The sequence below is a fragment of the Panthera leo genome, chromosome B3 (genome assembly GCF_018350215.1).
Source record: "Panthera leo isolate Ple1 chromosome B3, P.leo_Ple1_pat1.1, whole genome shotgun sequence".
NCBI classification, from domain to species: Eukaryota; Metazoa; Chordata; class Mammalia; order Carnivora; family Felidae; genus Panthera; species Panthera leo.
The window spans coordinates 133,550,939-133,568,681 of record NC_056684.1 but is presented as its reverse complement, the minus strand read 5'-3'; the positions used below and the strand labels follow the sequence as shown (position 1 = coordinate 133,568,681).

General features: G+C 44.0%; 1 protein-coding gene across 11 annotated transcripts in view; it reads left to right on the top strand.

Moving 5' to 3' along the window:
- RPS6KA5 (ribosomal protein S6 kinase A5) overlaps positions 1-17,743 on the top strand; it is a 183,405-nt gene that overhangs the window by 133,160 nt on the left and 32,502 nt on the right. For all 11 annotated transcript variants that reach the window (XM_042944088.1, XM_042944087.1, XM_042944093.1 and 8 more), the window contains one exon: positions 15,459-15,609. In XM_042944088.1, the coding sequence (XP_042800022.1) occupies positions 15,459-15,609 (151 nt within the window). The remainder of the gene's footprint in view (positions 1-15,458; positions 15,610-17,743) is intronic.

Below are 17,743 nucleotides of genomic sequence, written 5' to 3'. Positions count from 1 at the left end.
GCAGAGCATAAAGTCATGGGAACAGGAAGCACACACTTGGCTAGTGAATCACTTGGGGGGGAATAGTGAGGGGTGCCATTCCCAGTTCTACCCCATCATTTTTGGACCCATGAATCCTGGTATGGGATAAAAGGCACAATATATTGGATGTTGATTCAGAGCATTGACAGTCTTCTGGAGAACCTTGCCAGATTCCTGCAACATATTGCCACCTAGCTCACACGGTAACTGTGTCTTCAAAAGGCCATTAACTGTCCTGTCAAGCCATCTGCTCCAAGATAGTGGAGAACTTGGTAAGACCAGTGAATTCCATGAGCATGGGCCCACTGCTGCACTTCTTTTGCTGTGCGGTGAGTTACTTGATTAGAAGCAACACTGTGTAGAATACCATGACAGCGCATAAGGCATTTTGTGAGTTCACAGATGGTAGTTTTGGCAGAAGCAGCTCATCGGGAAAAGCAAATCCATATCCAGAGTGTCTGTTCTATTTAGAATGAAACATTGCCCCTTCCGTAATGGAAGTAGTCCCATGTAATCAACCTGCCACCATGTGACTGGCTGAGCACCCTGGGAATTGGTGCCATCTTGGACAATCAGTGTTGGTGCAGATTGGGCACTCAGCAGTAGCCGTAGCCGGGTCAGCCTTGGTGAGTAGAAGTCCACATTGCTGGGCCCACATATAACCTTCCCTACCACCATGGCCACTTTGTTCATGGCCCACCCCATGATGACAGGGTTGACTGGAGAAAGAGACTGACTGCTATCTACACAACAGATCATCCTATCCACTTCATTATTAAAATCCTCCCTGCTGAGGCTACCCTCTGGTGAGCATTCCCACAGGACACAGATATCGTCACATTTTTTCCTCCCCATTCAGAGAGGTCTATCCACACGCCTCTTCCCCGGATATCTTGGTCAACCAGACTTCCTTGTCCTCAGTATTCCAGTCTTGTTTCTTCCAAGTCCCTGACCATCCAGCCAAACCATTGGCCACTGCCCATCAATCAATATAAAGTTGGATGTCCAGCCATTTCACAAAATGAACATCCGGGTACACTGCCCGCGCTCTTCCTACTGGGAGGATCTCCCTTCAGCATGGCATGTCCTTCGGGGGTGTGTAGCACTGCAGCCGGCCCTCTCAGGCGGTGCCTTCATGTCATGCAGAACAGTCTGTAAATGAGACCTCGAGTCTTCTCTTCCTCTGTCAGCTGTCATAGGGAACAACCCATGAGGCCAGAGATGCCGGCTGAGAGGAAGAAGGCATCGTAGCAGGAGTGGGGACTGTGGGCATTTGGGCCACTTTTTCATGTCACTCCCTGTGCCTTCTCGGCCTGCTCAGGCCCCATCTGGTGCATACTGCTTCCATTTGATGATGGAGGGCTGCAGCGCACACCCAACTTTATGGCTTGATGGATCAGATAACACCCGATTAGTGATGGGCATTTCAGGTCTCAGTGGAACTTGGAGGGCCATAGTTAAGTGTTCAGTCTCTGTTAAGGCCCAGTAGCAGACCAAGAGCTGTTTCTCAAAACGGGAGTAGTTTTCTGCAGAAGATGGCAGGGTTTTGCTCCTAAATCCTAAGACTTTGTGCTGCAATTCACTGATAGGGGCCAGAGGCTCCGAACGCATCTGTATCTACCACTGACACATCAAGGACTACTGAATCTGCTGGAGCATATGGCCCAAGTGGCAAAGCAGCTTGAACAGCAGCCTGGACCTGTTGCAGAGCTGTCTCTTGTTCTGGGCCCCCCTCAACAGCAGCTTTTCAGGTCATTTGGTAAACAAGCGGGAGCCATACTCCCAAATGAGGAATATGTTGCCTCCAAAATCCAAAGAGGCCCACTAGGGATTGTGCATCTTCTTTGGTTGTAGGATGGGTTAGATGCAACAACTTCTCCTTCACCTTGGAAATGGTATCTGATAAGCTCCACACCACTAGACCCCTAGAAATCACTAAAGTAGAAGGCCTCTGAATTTTAGTTAGATTTATTTTCCACTCTCTTGCCAATCAGTCTAGAGTAGTGGCTACTTCTTGCTCACCAGGTTCAGTGAGCATAAGGTCATCAATGTAACAGATCAGTGTGTATCTTATAGAAGAGAAAGGCAATCAAGAGTCTTATGAACTAAATTATGACATCAGGCTGGAGAGTTGATATACCCCTGAGGTAGGACAGTGAGGGTACATTGCTGGCCTTGCCAGCTGAAAGAAACTCCTTTTGTTGGGCCTTATGGACAGTGGTGGGGAAAGGACATATGCCAGATCAGTAGCTGCGTACCAGCTGTGTGTTAATTTGCTCAAGCAATGCAACCACATTCGGGTACAGCACTGCAGTTGAAGTCACCACCTGGTTAAATTTACGATACTCCAGTGTCATCTCCAAGATCCATCTGTCTTCTGTACAGGCCAAATCGGTGAGGAGATGGGTGGGAATCACCACTCCTACGTCTTTCAAGTCTCTGATGGTGGCACTAATTTCTGCAGTCCCCTAGAAATGTGATACTGCTTTTGGTTTTGCCATTTTTCTAGGTAGAGCCAGTTCTAATGGCTTCCATTTTGCCTTTCCCACTATAATTGCCTTCACTCCACAGGTCAGGGAACTAATACGGGATTGTGCCAGCTGCTAAATATGTCTCTTCCAAATATGCATTCTGGAACTGAGAAAATAACCACAGGATGGTGTCCGGGACCCACTGAAGCCATCGTGAGATGGAGCTGGAACTCCATTGGTCACCTGATCTCCATAAGTCCCTACTCTTTTTTTTTTTTCTCGTTTTATTGTAGAGAGAGAATGCACACACGTGCATGAATGGTGGGGAGGGGCAGAGGGAGAGAGAGAGTCTTAAGTAGGCTCTATAATGAGCATGGAGTCCGATGGGGGGCCCAATCCCACGATCCTGGGGTAATGACCCGAGCCAAAATCAAGAGTTGGATGCTCAAAACAACTGAACCACCCAGGCACCCCATAAGTTTTTTGTTTGTTTGTTTTAATTTGCTTGGTGGGAACTTTTTTTTTTCAACTAGGCTTTATGCCACTACAGAGCCCAATACGGGGCTTGAACTCACGACCGCATAAGCCCCTACTCTGACTGGTGGGCACAGGGATCTCCTGGAATTAGTGCCAGTTCAGAGCCAGAGTCCAGTAGGCCCCAGAAGTCTGGTTATTTCCTTCTCACCAATGTACAGTTCCTCCATTAAAAAGCTGTGGGCCCCTTTGGAGAAGGCTGGGAGAAAGAGTAACAGTATAAATTTTCAGGGTCCTTCCTTAAGGTGACTCATCTTTCCCTTCATTCAAGAGGTTCTGGGGGATATAAACTGGCTCAAATGTGGGAATTCATTGAGGGCCAGTTGATTGAGGAAGGGCAGTAGATATGACAAAGGGACACCAGGAAACTTTGGAGGGTGATTGGCTATCTATGTCACTTACTTTGTGGCAATGATTTCACAGGTGTATACATATATCAGAACTTACCAAAGGGCACACTTTTTATGTCAGAAGCTTATTGTACATCACCGTTATTTTAATAAAACTTAAATTTTTCTTAATATGCTTATTACAGGACAGATTAGGAAGGAAATTATTTCTCACTGTTCCAATTTGTTTAATACTGAAGTGAAGTGATCAGTAATATTTCTTGTTATAATCATAGTTAAAGTCATGCCTGTTACTAAAATTTTAAAATATTACTTTGCTTATTTTAAATGGGCCTTTTGACAGTCTGAAAATGCTTCAGGATTATAGGAAACCTTGGTCATGGTCTTGAGAATTTGGGTTCCTTTGCAAAGTCATACCTGTCATGGTGACAGGTGCAAAGCTAGACTTAATGATGATATTAAATAGTATCTCCTCTGATTCCCCACTTTATGATTCCACATCCACAAGCAGTCTCCTTTTTCCAGTTTTCCTTTCCTCCACAGGTCTGCCTGCAGAGAGGTATATTGCTGCTTATGATGGCAGGAATGTTATGAGCCATGTGATACTCAAATTTAAATTGATTTTATTGCCTTTAGGTCAATCATTTGACATTCTGGTTTTAGAAAGAGAAAGGGCCTGAATCAGAGTGTCTAAATTCTTAAAACTAGAAAATATTTTTCAAGAACTTAGATAACATTCTTTCCCTTTAATCAATTATCGATTTGGTCATGTTATTAATAATTTTTTTTAAAGCTTAGTGTTGACCCGTGATTTCGTGGTTTGGGGGTTTTTGCTGTTGTTACTGAAATTTATAAACTGTGTCATCATTCAGTTATCCTAAACTATCTTTTCCTTTCAAAGTAATCATTCTGATTGTCTTCCTGCTATAAAGTCTTTCATAGTATGTTCTTTTAAAAATATGCACCATTCAGTATATATACAATGGGATATTACTCAGCTGTAAAAGAGAATGATATTTTTGCCATTTGCAACAACATGGATGGACCTAGAGAGTATTATGTTATGTGAAGTAAGTCAAAGAAAGACAAATACCATATAATTTCGTTTATACGTGGAATCTAAAAAGCCAAACAAACTAGCAAACAAAAAATGCAGAAACAGACCCATAAATACAGAAAACAAACTGATGGTTGCCAGAGGGGAGGAGATAAGTGGCGGGGTGGGGGTGGGGGTGCAAAATGGGTGAAGGGGGGAGGAGATAATAGACTTCGAGTATGGAAAGAATAAGTCCCAGGGATAAAAAAACACAGCATAGGGAATAAGTAAATGGTAGTGTAATAGTGTTGTAGTTTTAGTGATAGTGTAATAGTGCATGTAGGTAGCTATACTTGTGGTGAGCAGAGAATAACATATAGTCTTGTCACTACGCTGGACACCTGAAACTAACATAACATTTGGTGTCAACTTGACTTCAATTAAAAAAAAAACACATAAATTTAAAAAGTGGAAAAAAATGTACCATTCAGATAAATATATCATTGTCTTGTCCCCTGTATTAATTAGCCAAGGACTTTCTTCATCATTGAACCCTTCCATTCCTTAGTTTTTGTGATCTTCCCTGAATGCCGTATACTTTCTAGAGCTTTGACTTGAGGTGCTTCAAAAGAACATCTTATCCAAGTTATCTACCTGCTCTTGTTGTCTAGACATAGCCTAAAATGAGAGCAGGCATGTTTTTCTGGTATGTCAAATTTCAAAATGTAATAAGAATGAGAGGGGTCGCCTGGGTGATTCAACTTGGTTCAGTGTCCAACTCTTGATGTCGGCTCAAGGTCATGATCTCACGGTGTGTGGGATCATGCCCTGTGTTGGGCTCTGCACTGACAGCGTGCAGCCTACTTGAGAGTCTCTCCCTCTCTTTCTGCCCCCTCCCCTGCGTGCACTTGCACATGCCTGTACCCCCCCCCCCCAATGAATAGATTTTTAAAAAAGAAGAAGAAGAATGATAGGAAAAGTTTCTCCCTGATGTAAGAGTCCCTTCAACAGGGTCCTGTAGTCCTCTGCCTTCTGTCTGAGTGCCATCCATGAGCGGTGAGCACAGTTGTATAAGGTATTTTCAAGAAAGCCCCTTCCATTAATGAACAACTTTGTATAAAATCCTGCCCCCTTAACGTAAGTTGCAATAAGCTTCCTCTAACCTCTGCCCATCAATCCTAGTTCTGTCCTCTAAAGAACATAGACTAGTTGGGGCACCTGGGTGGCTTAGTAGGTTAGGCTTCTGACTCTTGGTTTCAGCGCAGTCACGATCTTGCTGTTTTGTGGGTTCAAGCCCTGCATCAGGCTCTGAGCTGGCAACACGGAGCCTGCTTGGGATTCTCTCTCTCTGCCCCTTCCCCACTTGCACTATCTCTGTCTCTCTCAAAAATAAATAAATAAGCTTCAAAAAAATTTAAAGAACATAGAGTAGTTCTGTTGTTTCTTCCCGACGTCGCTTTAGGGAAGTGAAGATAGTTTTATCTAGGATAAACCTTTCATTAGCTTTTCTGAGTCCGTGTCTTATTTTTAGTTCATGTATGTGGCGTGTGCTTTCCATGTGTGTCTCCCACTAGCCTTTATTCCCCTTCTGTGTAGAACTTCTCCTGGGCTCTGTGGGGAGGGGTCCACCCGATCACGGTATCTCCATCGGTTCTGTCTGCCCCTCCTCCTTTACTTGACTGGGGCTGTGTTACCCATGGTGGTTGAGTCCTGTGTCCTCACCTGAGAATCAGGACATACAGGTTCTGTTTGCACTTCTTCCGTCATCTCTGACAGGGGCGTTTCCTTGCCTCAATTTCTCTGACTCTGAAATGTAGAAAATATTTGCCATGAGATGTTTATTTGGCATTTCATTATCTGTTTTATTTGGCTTTATTAGTGTGTTTTGTTGTATATAGCATAGTGTTCTATAAATTCAGGTCTAAGTGTTATCAAAATAATACTCAACAGAGCTCTTGCTGTACCTTTTAGGTCAGGCGGTTAGCAAACTACAACCCACAGGCCAAATCCATCCTGCTGCCCGTTCTCTTGTGGCCTGGGAGCTGGTTTTCGCATTCTTAAATGGTTGAAAAAGTCAAAAGATGAACGATATTTTGTGCCACGTGAATATTCTATGAAATTTTGAGTTTCACTGTCCATTAGTAACATTTTATTAGAACCCAGCTGGGTTCCTTCATTGGGGTATCCCCTCTGGCTGCTTTGGGGGCCACTGCAGCAGAGATGAATATTTGGCCCAGAGACTATGTAGCTTACAAAGCCTGAAGTATTTATTGTCTGGCCTTTCACTGGTTATCTGTCATCCATTGCCCAGTGAGAAACTGCCTGAAAACTCAGTGGCTTAGAACAACATACATTAACTCTCTCAGAGTTCCTGGGGATGAGGAATCTGGGCACAGCTCAGCCAGACCCTCCACTTCCAGGTCACTCGCAGGCTGCAAAGTGCTGGGCTGTCGTTGTCTCCAGGCCCACCTGGGAGACGATCTGCTTCCAAGCACATGTGCTTGTCAGCAGGATTGAGTTCCTCGCGGTTGTTGGATTGAGGGCCTCCGGTCCTGGCTGGCTGTGGGCCAAAGACCACCCTCAGTTCCTTGCCACCTGGGCCTATCTAACTTGGCCGTTTGCTTCCTCAAAGCATGCAAACCGGGAAGGAACGGGAAGCGTCTCCCAGGTGGCTGGACTGTTTTGTAACCTAATCATGAAAGCAGTATCCTGTCACCTTTACTGATAGTATTGTTTATAAGCAAGTTACCAGGTCCCGCACACATCTGAAGGGAGGGGATGACCCAAGGAGATTGCTGTGAATATAAGGAGACCACGGTCATTGGAGACCATCTTAGAAGTCTGCGTGCCATGGGCCCTTACAAAATGTTTGCTGACCTCTGCCTTAGGTGATTAATTTCTTATTTGTCCTCCGAAAGAGTGTCTGTCTTTAGGGAATTACGTTGATTTTGTGTGGCCTTATTATAGTCTTCTAAAACAAAATTAAGATAGTAGTTTTCTTGTATTCTTTTATGCATGCTGATTAGTCAGTAACACCTTGAATTAGTTCATTTGTATTTTTTTAAATGTTCTGTTTACGAATGTCTTGCTTTTAGAGTTACACATAGAATAACTTTGGCAAGCATTATTATTTCTTTCCCTGTTTTAAGAGATCATTTTTTTCCCCCGTGGCTTCCGTGTCTCTCTCACATTTTCATGATAAAATCCTTTATCAGCATATTTTATAAAGGCTTCTTGATTCCCAGTGTGCTGCTCATTTTTTTCTTCTCTTCCTCATTTTCTGTATTTTTGTACCCAGTAGCAGCATCTGTGTTTCTTGAGGTGGTTTTGACTAGTTCCCACCCCCCCCCCAATCCGATGACGTGTGTCACAATAGCGATTCATCTACATGTTCTTCTCCGTGACACAATTGCAGCAGCTGGAGGGCAGAGTCCAGTGCTGGGAGGCTGCAGCTGGGAGAGGAACGGGATGGACATGACCCTGCCCTCAGCTTTCTGTCTTAGCTGCCTTATCGTCCTTAAGCTCGGCTTACTCCTGCTGCCCTTGCATGATGTGTGGGGATAGAGTTGAATCCTGCTGTATCATGAACTCGTCCTCTGAAGCACTCACTCTCTAGGGCACTGGAGGACTTAGAGCCCTGAACAGAACATAGGAAGAATCCTTCCAACTGTGGGAAGGACCCGCCAGAGGCGCTATTAGAATGGTTACTATAGTCTTTCAGTGCTCCCCCTGAGACCTGGCCTTGGGTTGTTCCCGGCGAGGCTCTGTGGAGGTACTTATCACCACCTCTCATTACCACCCAGTCGGCTCTCCACTGGTCCCATCCACCTGAAGTCTGAAAGGTCAGCCTCATCCGTACTGGGAGAGGCTGTGGAGGTGGCCTTCTGCCTTTGTGACTCATTTGGTTCAGTTTCTGGAGTAATCTTACTGTTCTTTAGGTGCTCATGGTTCTCCAGCGCCTCCCGGGAGGGGCCTCAAACCTTTCGGGTGATAACTCTTGGCTGTGTACTGGCTCTTTGCTCTGACCTTGGTTCTTTTCCCTTTAGCAATCTCTTTGAAATTCTTTGCATTTCACTCTGTTCTTGACTTGAAATACTGCTTTTAGTTTACTGTCCCTTGCAGCCGCTTGGTCCTACATCACCAAGGTGTGGTTCTCCACCTTCTCGCATCCCTTTCATCCTGCCGATTAAGGAAAGGTGCTCCAGCAGAGATAATGGAGTGGGTGAAGTAAAAGCTTCTTGAGCATCATCCTGGTCACAGAAAAGAGAGAAAGGAAGAGGGACAGGGATGAGGCCTGCCAACAAAAACCAGAGTCAGTGTAGTGGGGTCCCAGCTTTAGCCTAAATCTGCACCCACCCCGTGATTAAGACACATTCAGGCATGTCTGATAAAACTGTCTGGTAGACCCACTAAGTGCACGAGAATGCAAGGAGGAGGAGCCCAGGCAGATCAGCTCGGTCCTCAGAGGCCTTGGCCCTGGGGCGGGGTGGGGAAGGCAAGTCTAGGTCGTGTGCATCACTTTTAGGGAGAAGATGCTATACGTTGAAAAGAAAAAGAAAGCTCTCTTACCAAAATCTTTACAAGATCGTGCATACATCTTTACGTCCTCAAACCTCACGGGGAACAGAAATGTTCTCTCTTCTGCACCAGAAGCCATGGCAGGAGTGAGCACCCCTCAGGTGGCTTGTGAGGCAAGAGAAGGAAAGGAGATGCTTTATGTGAGAGTGAAGAAGAGTATTTATAGCTCACTTAAGACATGCCCTGGGGGCTCCCAGGGATTACTGGCTGAGATTTTGAGTAGAGTCCCAGATTTTGCAGGAGTTGGTAAAGAATCTCATTTTATTATTCTTACTGGCAATGTCTAAAGAAAGACGGGGTAGGTGGATCAAGGAAGGGTTTGGTAACAGCCAAAGGGAAGTGTCCCCTCTGGCAGCCAGTGTCTGAGAGCAGGAACAGTCCTGGAGTAGCCCCACAGAGGGGGAGGCTCCCCGGGGCACAGCCGCGTGCCAGCCTCTGTGCCAAGAAGTCCCACATAGCATTTCCTGGAATCCTTACAGCCTTGGAAAACAGGTAGCTGCATGTGCTGTTTTACAGACAAGGAAACTGAGGCTTGTCTTGCCTAAGAACTCAGAGCAACTGGGCGCTGGGACTGGGGTCAAGTACAAAATGACTCCTGGAAAGTTGCTTCATGCTGTCCCATGGCTCACACTTGGTTCTGTGCTGCTGTTTTCTTTCCTAGAGCTGAATGCTTATTTCAGGTAAGGGATTGGGAAGTACTGGCCCAGACAACAGGGTGATTGATTTCATTCATCTCTGGAATATTTGCTGAGTAATTTTTACCTCCTAAGGCAGAGGAGACATACAGAGGCAACGTTCTTGTCCTAAGAAAACTTGTATACTGTTAAGGAAGATGTGAATAAAAGGATGACAATTCATAATACCAGAAGTTTGGGGAAGTATTGGAGTGGTGAGATGACTGCCATGGAAATACAAAGGCGGCATGGACCCTTGGGGACTGAGAGTGTCAGGGAAGCGTTCATGACGGAGAGACCGCATGGGCTGGGCCAGGAGGACCCAGAGGCTTGCAGAGGCTGAAGGTAGGAAAGAAGGCCTTTTGGGCAGTGGGAAATACCCACAGAGGGTTCAAGACTTCCCAGCCCCCATGCCAGGCTTGTGCTGGTCTCTGTGGGTCTGTGATCTTATAAATCAAGTTCGTTCTGTTGTTCCTGTTCTAAAAGTAATGTTCACTATAGTTTAAAATGTACATAAGGGAAAACTGTAATAACACCCAGAGACCAGCACTGCCAATATCTTGATATATTTCCTTTTAGTCTTTTACATCTGTATAATGTTGTACTTATACTAGAAATATAACTTCATATTTTCCAGTTTTTGCTTAAAGTTATACACATTTTCATGTATACAAACTCTTTGTACACATAATTTGCAATGACTGTATAATATACCATTGAGTAGACGCACCATAATATTCTTACCTAGTTAGAGTAAATGAAGTTTATAGAAAACTTCCTAATTCAGGCAGGCATACAAGTAGTCCGGTAATTCTGGGACCACATGGGAACCAGCAAGGGAGAATCAACAATGTTAAGTCACAAAATAGGAAAGATTGTGAACTTTGAAATGGAGGACAAATAGAATCACCCCAAGAGAAGGCATATGCTATTGGTGAAAAAACAAAGATGTTATCTGCAGGCATCTGTTGCAACTGAGGAAGAAAGATCCTGAGTGAGCAAGGTATCGTAAATGGAAAATAATTTATTCAGGAAATCTATGTTGAGGACTTGCTATATGCTAAGCAGTGTTCTAGGCCCCAGGAAAAAAGCACTGAACAAAATTGCCTTTAAAACGAATCTCTCCTCCCTGAGAGCTTACATTTTAGCTGGAGAGATCAGAGTAACCAATCAATAAATACAAATAGCCTTTAAATGCCATGGAGGAAAAGAAAAGAAAGGAGAGGGATGAATAAGGTGGGGAAATAGGTATTTTTGTTCGAATGGTTCCAGAAGGCTGCTCTGATAAGGTGACACTTGAGCAAAGACCTCAGTGGGGTGACAGGTGAGCATTGCCCACTGTACTAACACCAGTGTTGAGACAGTTCCGTATTGTTATATTGTTGTGATCATAAGAAACACGTGCACACTTTCATGAGCTCACTTTTTCCACCACATTTTATATGAAAATGTTCGAATACCTGTCACAGTGGAAACCTGCCTACACGCTGCCATGATGCTGCCATGACTATTTTACCATCCTTGCTTGTTGTATATCTACCCATCTGCCCATCTTGCTCCCCATCATAGTTTTAATTTTAATCTCGATGTTAGTACTCTTTAGTTCATACATTTGTTTTTTTTAATTTTAGAGAGAGAGTGTGTGTGTGTGTGTGTATGAGGTGGGGAGAGGGGTAGAGAAGAGAGATAGAGAGAGGGAGGATCTTAAGCAGGCTTCACACTCAGCATGGAGCCCAATGTGGGGCTTGATCCCATGACCCTGGGATCAAGACCTTAGCTGAAATCAAGAGTTGGATGCCCAACCTACTGAGCCACCCAGGCCCCCCAATCCATACATTCTTAAGCTAATCAGATGTGAATTTCTTTCACCACAGAGGTTCTCAGAAACTTAACATTCATGAATAGAAAGAAATTTTATATTCATTTTTATATTATTGATTTTAATTTTATTTGATTTTTCTTTTTTCATGTAATTCCTAATCCATTTGGAATTCATTTCAGGTTGTGGTATGGGGCAAGGTCTTGCTTCATTTGTTTCCCAAATAGCTGGTTTCCCCAGCACATTTGTCAAACAATGTGGCATTTCCCATGTTGGCTGGTCCCTTTTCAAAAACAATGTAAGTTTGTGTATATGTCTGGATGTTTTTCAAGTTGTCTCTTCTGTTCATGTGATTTGGCTGTTGATTTACTTTGCTAGCACCTCACTTTTACAATCTTGTTTCATAATACATTTTAACATGTGGCTAAGCAGATCTTTCCCAATTATTTTATTTTTCAAAATTTTCTTAGCTCTGTTATTTGCTGCTTCTTGCAAAAAAAATATTAGGAGCATCTATGTTCTGGAATATCAAGTTAAAATTTTGTGTGTATATGTCTTGATTTGAAAGGAATCTTTCCTTACCTTTAGAACAGGGATAATAGTGGCTGCCTATTGATAGGATTATTGTATGGATTAAATGATAACAAACACAAGAAATGTTTAACGTGATATGTCAACTCAGAGCCTGTTCTGATTTTCCAGAGAGCTCTAAGATTTATTTGGGCTCAGTGCTCCTGGGTGGCTCAGTTGGTTAAGCGTCTGACTCTTGGTTTTGGTTCAGGTCATGATCTCACAGTTCATGAGTTGAAGCCCTTCATAGGGCTCTGCACTGGCAGTGCACCCTAGATGGGATTCTCTCTTTACCCCTCCCCTGCTCTCTCTCTGTGTCTCTCTCAAAATAAATAAATAAAAACTTTTTTTAATGTATAAAAAATAGATTAATTAATTAAAAAAAAAAGATTTGTTTGGGCCCCACCCCATTACAGTTCATTTCTCAAGTTTCCCAGATTCCCTTTGGAGCTAAAAAGAAAGAGTTCTGGGTCATTACCAATTCAGAAATCTAGAACATTCGAAGAGGTCAAGTGGCAACAACACCTGAGAAATGTCTCCCTGCCCTTGTTGCAGGATGTTCTAGTATTGTCACGGCTAAAGGTCCTTGAGCATCCTCCATCTGCGTCCCCCTTTCTGCAGTGCGCATTCTGCATAACTGCGCTGGTCTGAGCTTCAGACTGACATTCATACTCACAGGTCACAATAGGCTGTAATCTGGCACCAGTTTTACTTAGCTTCCTGAGATACAGATCAGGAAACATGGGTATCAGCATCAAGCACCTCTTCATCAGGGGTCCTTGCAGTGACCAGGGCTGGCTGGCCAGCCCACAGAGGGCACACTCAGCCATTAGTGATGGGAACAGGTGGATGGGTGACCCCCACATGGGAAGGCCACCACGGGACTGCATTGTTCTACTCCTCTGTGCACAGCTTCCACCACTCCCCCCTTCCAAGGACACCCTTGGGGTAAGAGACAACACCCAGAAACTTGTGTTCTCTGAGTTTTAAATAGTCCTGTCTGCTCACACATCTCAGGGGTGACTTCGCGGTAACCAGGCACAGCTGTCATTTCACATGCGTCTCGGCCCCGTACGTTTCAAGGAAGCAGAAGAAGAGATCATCTTCCCCTGGAGAAGAGATTTAAGCCTGCTGGGGGCTCTTTCTCCTGACCAGCGCACCTCCATTTCTGGTCCTCTTCCTGGCCCTACGGTTCTCCGCGGGATTAGGCTTCAGAACCTCTCCACGCACTGAGGAAGCCCCGTGCCACTCCGTTTACCAAGACGACAAGGAGCCTAAGAAGCGGTCCTGCTGTGCTACCTCCTGCGTGGCCCCTGCTTTCACTCCTGCGAGCTGGGGTGCGAGCTCACCATCGCCTGCCCGACCTCCTCCGGCTGCTTCTGGCCATGTTCGCTGCAGCCAGGAAAAAGGGAAGCTTTGGGGCCACCACTGGTGGTCCCTCTCCTCCCCTCGTCAGTACTGCTCTGAGAAACCCCTTCAGATTTCCACTCCGTCTCTTCCTGTTGTGCTCCCTGCCTCACTCCAATGTCACGCTCTAGTTCCTTGCGTGTGGCACCTGCTGCAGCCGTCGGTCGCCCACCAATGCTGTCTGCGTGCCCAGACCTCCGCCCCAAGTTGTACGCGGAGTCTCCCGCCCCTCTTCCCAGCTTGGCATCTCAGTGGGTCCATCCCTGTTTCCGGGTGCTCCCTGTTCTCTCGATGCCCCTCCTTTTGTGGATGAACCGCCAGGGTTGGCATGACCGTTGCTTTCCCTAAGTGCCTGTACAGAGTAGACTTCCAGCAAATGCCGATGACTCAAGTGTATGGACCTACAGAATCAGTACCTTCCGACGACGTCAGCCAAAGTGCTTATTTCTCAGCCAAAGTGAATGTCAGCAACAGGGTATCTATTTCACACAAAAAGTCCCTGCCTGCTAAAAGCACATGAAAGGTGGGGAAAATGGAAAAGTCTCTGCTTAGCTTTCCCTCAGAAACCGGGCTGCCAGTGTCTCTCAGAGACACCTGTGCCTGGTCCCAGGAGAGGATTCTGTCCAATGCAGAAAACCCTGACGAGCAGCGAGCCCTGGGGGAACACTAAAGAACCCTAAAGAGAAAAAGTGTACTTTTTTTTCCCTTGTTCTGTCCGGGTTTTTTTGCATCCCCAGGATGGAGTGCCAGAAGCGGGATTAGCTTTGAAATGAACAAGACGGCTAGAATTTCTAGTGAAAACTTACAGTTCCACTGTCATTTCACTGATTCTCAGTGGCTACTGGCTGTGGTTTTCTCTGTGGTTGGTGTAGCCTAAGGGAGCCAGGGGCACACAGGTCAAGCGCTTGCAATGTTCCCGGTGCAGCACTAAGCACTGTCTTCGCTCACTTAAGCATCATAATACCCATTTTAGGTTAAGGAGACCGTGGTGTGAAGAGGTTCATTAACTCTCAGAGTCGCACAGCCAGTTAGCAGCAAGCCAGAGTTTGAATTCGGTCCGGCTCCAGAGTCCGTGTGCTTAACCACACTGTGCTGTCTGTTACAAATGTGTTACCTGGTTTTGTTCCATAACGGTTATTAATATTTTAATGCCCAACAGGGAATCTTTTTACAAACCCGAATAAAGGAATAACTATCTCCGTGTATACCGTGTTAAGCTTCTTAATTTCAATCTGTCCCTTTCATTATTCTTTCTCATTATTCATCTGCCCTTTCACAGAGGCAGAGGTACATTTGGATTGGATTGATTTCTTCCATGACCTTAGCATAAATTCAAATATTTCATCAAGAAACTTGATTATCTTAATGTTTCACCTTCCATAGTAAACAGTAGACTTTACCTTTGAGTTCCTTATAGGGTTTACCTGACTGTTTTATAGTGGGAGATAATGAAGCAGGTGATCTCATCCCATGAAAAGCCCCAGGTCTGGTGCTCGTTTTCAGATATTAAGAGTGGAGCCATGCCCCAGTGGCTGTGACCCTACCTGCGTTGGCCTGCCTTCCCTCCCCATTCCTGCCGGGCCCAGCTGTTCCCCGGCACACAGGGAAGGGGAAGAGAGAAGGGTATGATGGTTGGAGCTGAGCGCTGGATTGACTTCTCTGAGTTTATTAGGAGTTGTTTCCATTGGGAAATCTTTCATCAGAGAGTCAAGTCAAGGTCTAACCTGTCCCAAGCCTTCATTTTTTTCCCCAATTAAATATTTGGGGTGGTGGTTCCCCATTAAGAGCGACTTACACTGAAAAAATGATCCAACGCTTTTCGTCTCTGCTTAGTTTCGGAAATTCGATTTCGTGGCATCTCATTTTAAATACTTTTGCTCTGCTTTTCACATATAGTTTAGTTTCAGAGTGTGTGGCACAGTACTTGTCTTGCTAAGAATATCGTCACTATAACTTCATCCTCTGGTTGTTTTAATAGCAAGTTTTATCTGTCAACAGGAGAATATTAAAAAGCGAGCCTCCATATCCTCAAGAAATGAGTGCTTTAGCTAAAGACCTGATTCAGCGTCTTTTGATGAAAGATCCCAAGAAAAGATTGGGATGTGGTCCACGTGATGCGGATGAAATCAAAGAACATCTCTTTTTTCAGGTGAAATTTATTGAACAGATGGTTTTATATGGCCTGCTATTTACAGGGTGCTTGGCATTCTTCATGAAATGAGTGAACATGGCCCCTTTTGGAGACATTTGCTCCCTGTCTTCACATACACTGTACCTTTTTTTTTAAATAGCAGGGACCCTGTAGGAATCCTAGGATCAGAATTCTCCTTGGAGGGGCATCTGGGTGGCTCAGTCAGTTAAGCGTCTGACTTTGACTCAGGACATGATCTCACAATTTGTGAATTCGAGACCCACATCAGGCTCTCTGCTGTCAGCACAGAGCCTGCTTGGGAGCTTCTGTCTCCCTCTCTCTCTGCCCCTCCCCCGCTTTCACTCTCACTCTCTCAAAATAAGTTAACATTTAAAAAAAAAAAAAGAATTCTACTTAGAGACACCTAAATGGTCTTTTTCTGCCTAAATGAAGTGAGAGTGGGGAGGACCATAATGGCGTTCAGTCTTCCATATGCTTATTGGTTCGAGTTTTGAGTATTGGTTTCTATTTATGATCTTGAAATTTAGGCATATGGACTGAAGGAGCTTTTATTTTTTACTTTTCTCTCAGTTCACGAGCCATTCCCACCAGTGTGTTTTGCCCTTTAGACAGTGATTTCATGCTTTCTCCTTTTCTCGGGAGCAATCACAGAAAATTTAAAATGTACCTATTTCTCAGTTACGTATCTGTAACATAGATTTATTTATTTATTTACTTACTTACTTATTGCTTATTCTGAAGAAACCTAATGAGACCATTCTACAGAGCACCAATACATCTGCTTAACTTAGTTTGCTCACTTTAGTAAAACGAACAAAAGAACTCCAAAATTTTAGATAACTGGGGGAAAAGAATTAAATTGGCTGAGTTGGCTAGCTATTTAAGTCTGAGTAGTCAACCCAGGATACCATGACCTCAGTTTTTAAAACCCTGAACTTAGGACTTTTAAAAAATTTCATCACCTCAGTAAGCATGACTTAAATGTTTATGGTCTAAAGGGACCATCCGGGTTTTATTTTTATTCTGCAAACTGAGCTTTTACAGTATTATCACCAGAGCAAACGAAAACGCCTAACATAACAAAGGAAAACTGCCCTAGAGTAACCTCTGTGTTGTCTATTGTTTTTTAAATCTAGAAAAACAAGTGATGGTTGAGAATAAGAATTACCTCTCTGTATTTCTTATCTTTTTTATGTGTGACGTATTTTTAAATTTTGTTTTAGAGAGAGAGACAGAGCACGAGTGGCGGGGAGGGGCAGAGAGAGAGAGAGAGAGAAAATTCCAGAGGTTCCATGCTCAGCACAGAGTGCGACAGGGGATTTGATTCCACAACCCTGGGATCATGACCTGAGTCAAAATCAAGAGTTGGACGCTTAACCAACTGACCCCCCCCTCTGTATTTCTATACTCAAAAAAAGAGCACCAGTCTCTCAGTTGTAACCTGTTTAAAAATATGTTACCGCACATCTTACAGAAGTTCAGTAACAGAAATACATTTAGAATAAAATTAACTTCTCAGTGTGTACATTTCATAAATCAGCATGGCTTACAAAGATTAATAGTTGAACAAACTATTTCAAATACCTTGTTGAGAAATGTGGCTCAAAATTTAACAATGTAAAATTCAAGAAAGTGCTCAAGCAAAATACCCCCATCATATTTTCATAGGATCTTTTTCACTACAGTTCACTATATTTGTGAATATTACAGTATCTCTTTCATATTACGGAAATTTTTCTATAGCTTGAAATAGTAATTTTAGGTTCTTTAATGGCTTTGCTTTTTAAATGACAAGGACTCTTTAGGAAAGACCAGAGTCCAACTTGTAAAGACCTAAATGGAGAGGACGTGGAGAGGAACGTAACAGCGATCAATTTTCTACATACTAAACATTCTCCTGCTAACAATATATTTCTTTAAATTACCCCTTTCCTCTAGAAGTTTCTCTTAATGTATGTATAAATAGCCAAGCACAAATCATATGCTTGTAATGGAAAACATTACAGCCACACGGAGGACAGAGCGCTAACGAGAAAATCAAGAGACTGACCCTTCCATGAGCTAATGTTTAAGTGAGAAGGTTAGTTCTTACTTCCAGGCTTCAGTTTCCATCTGGGTCTAAAGGAGATGA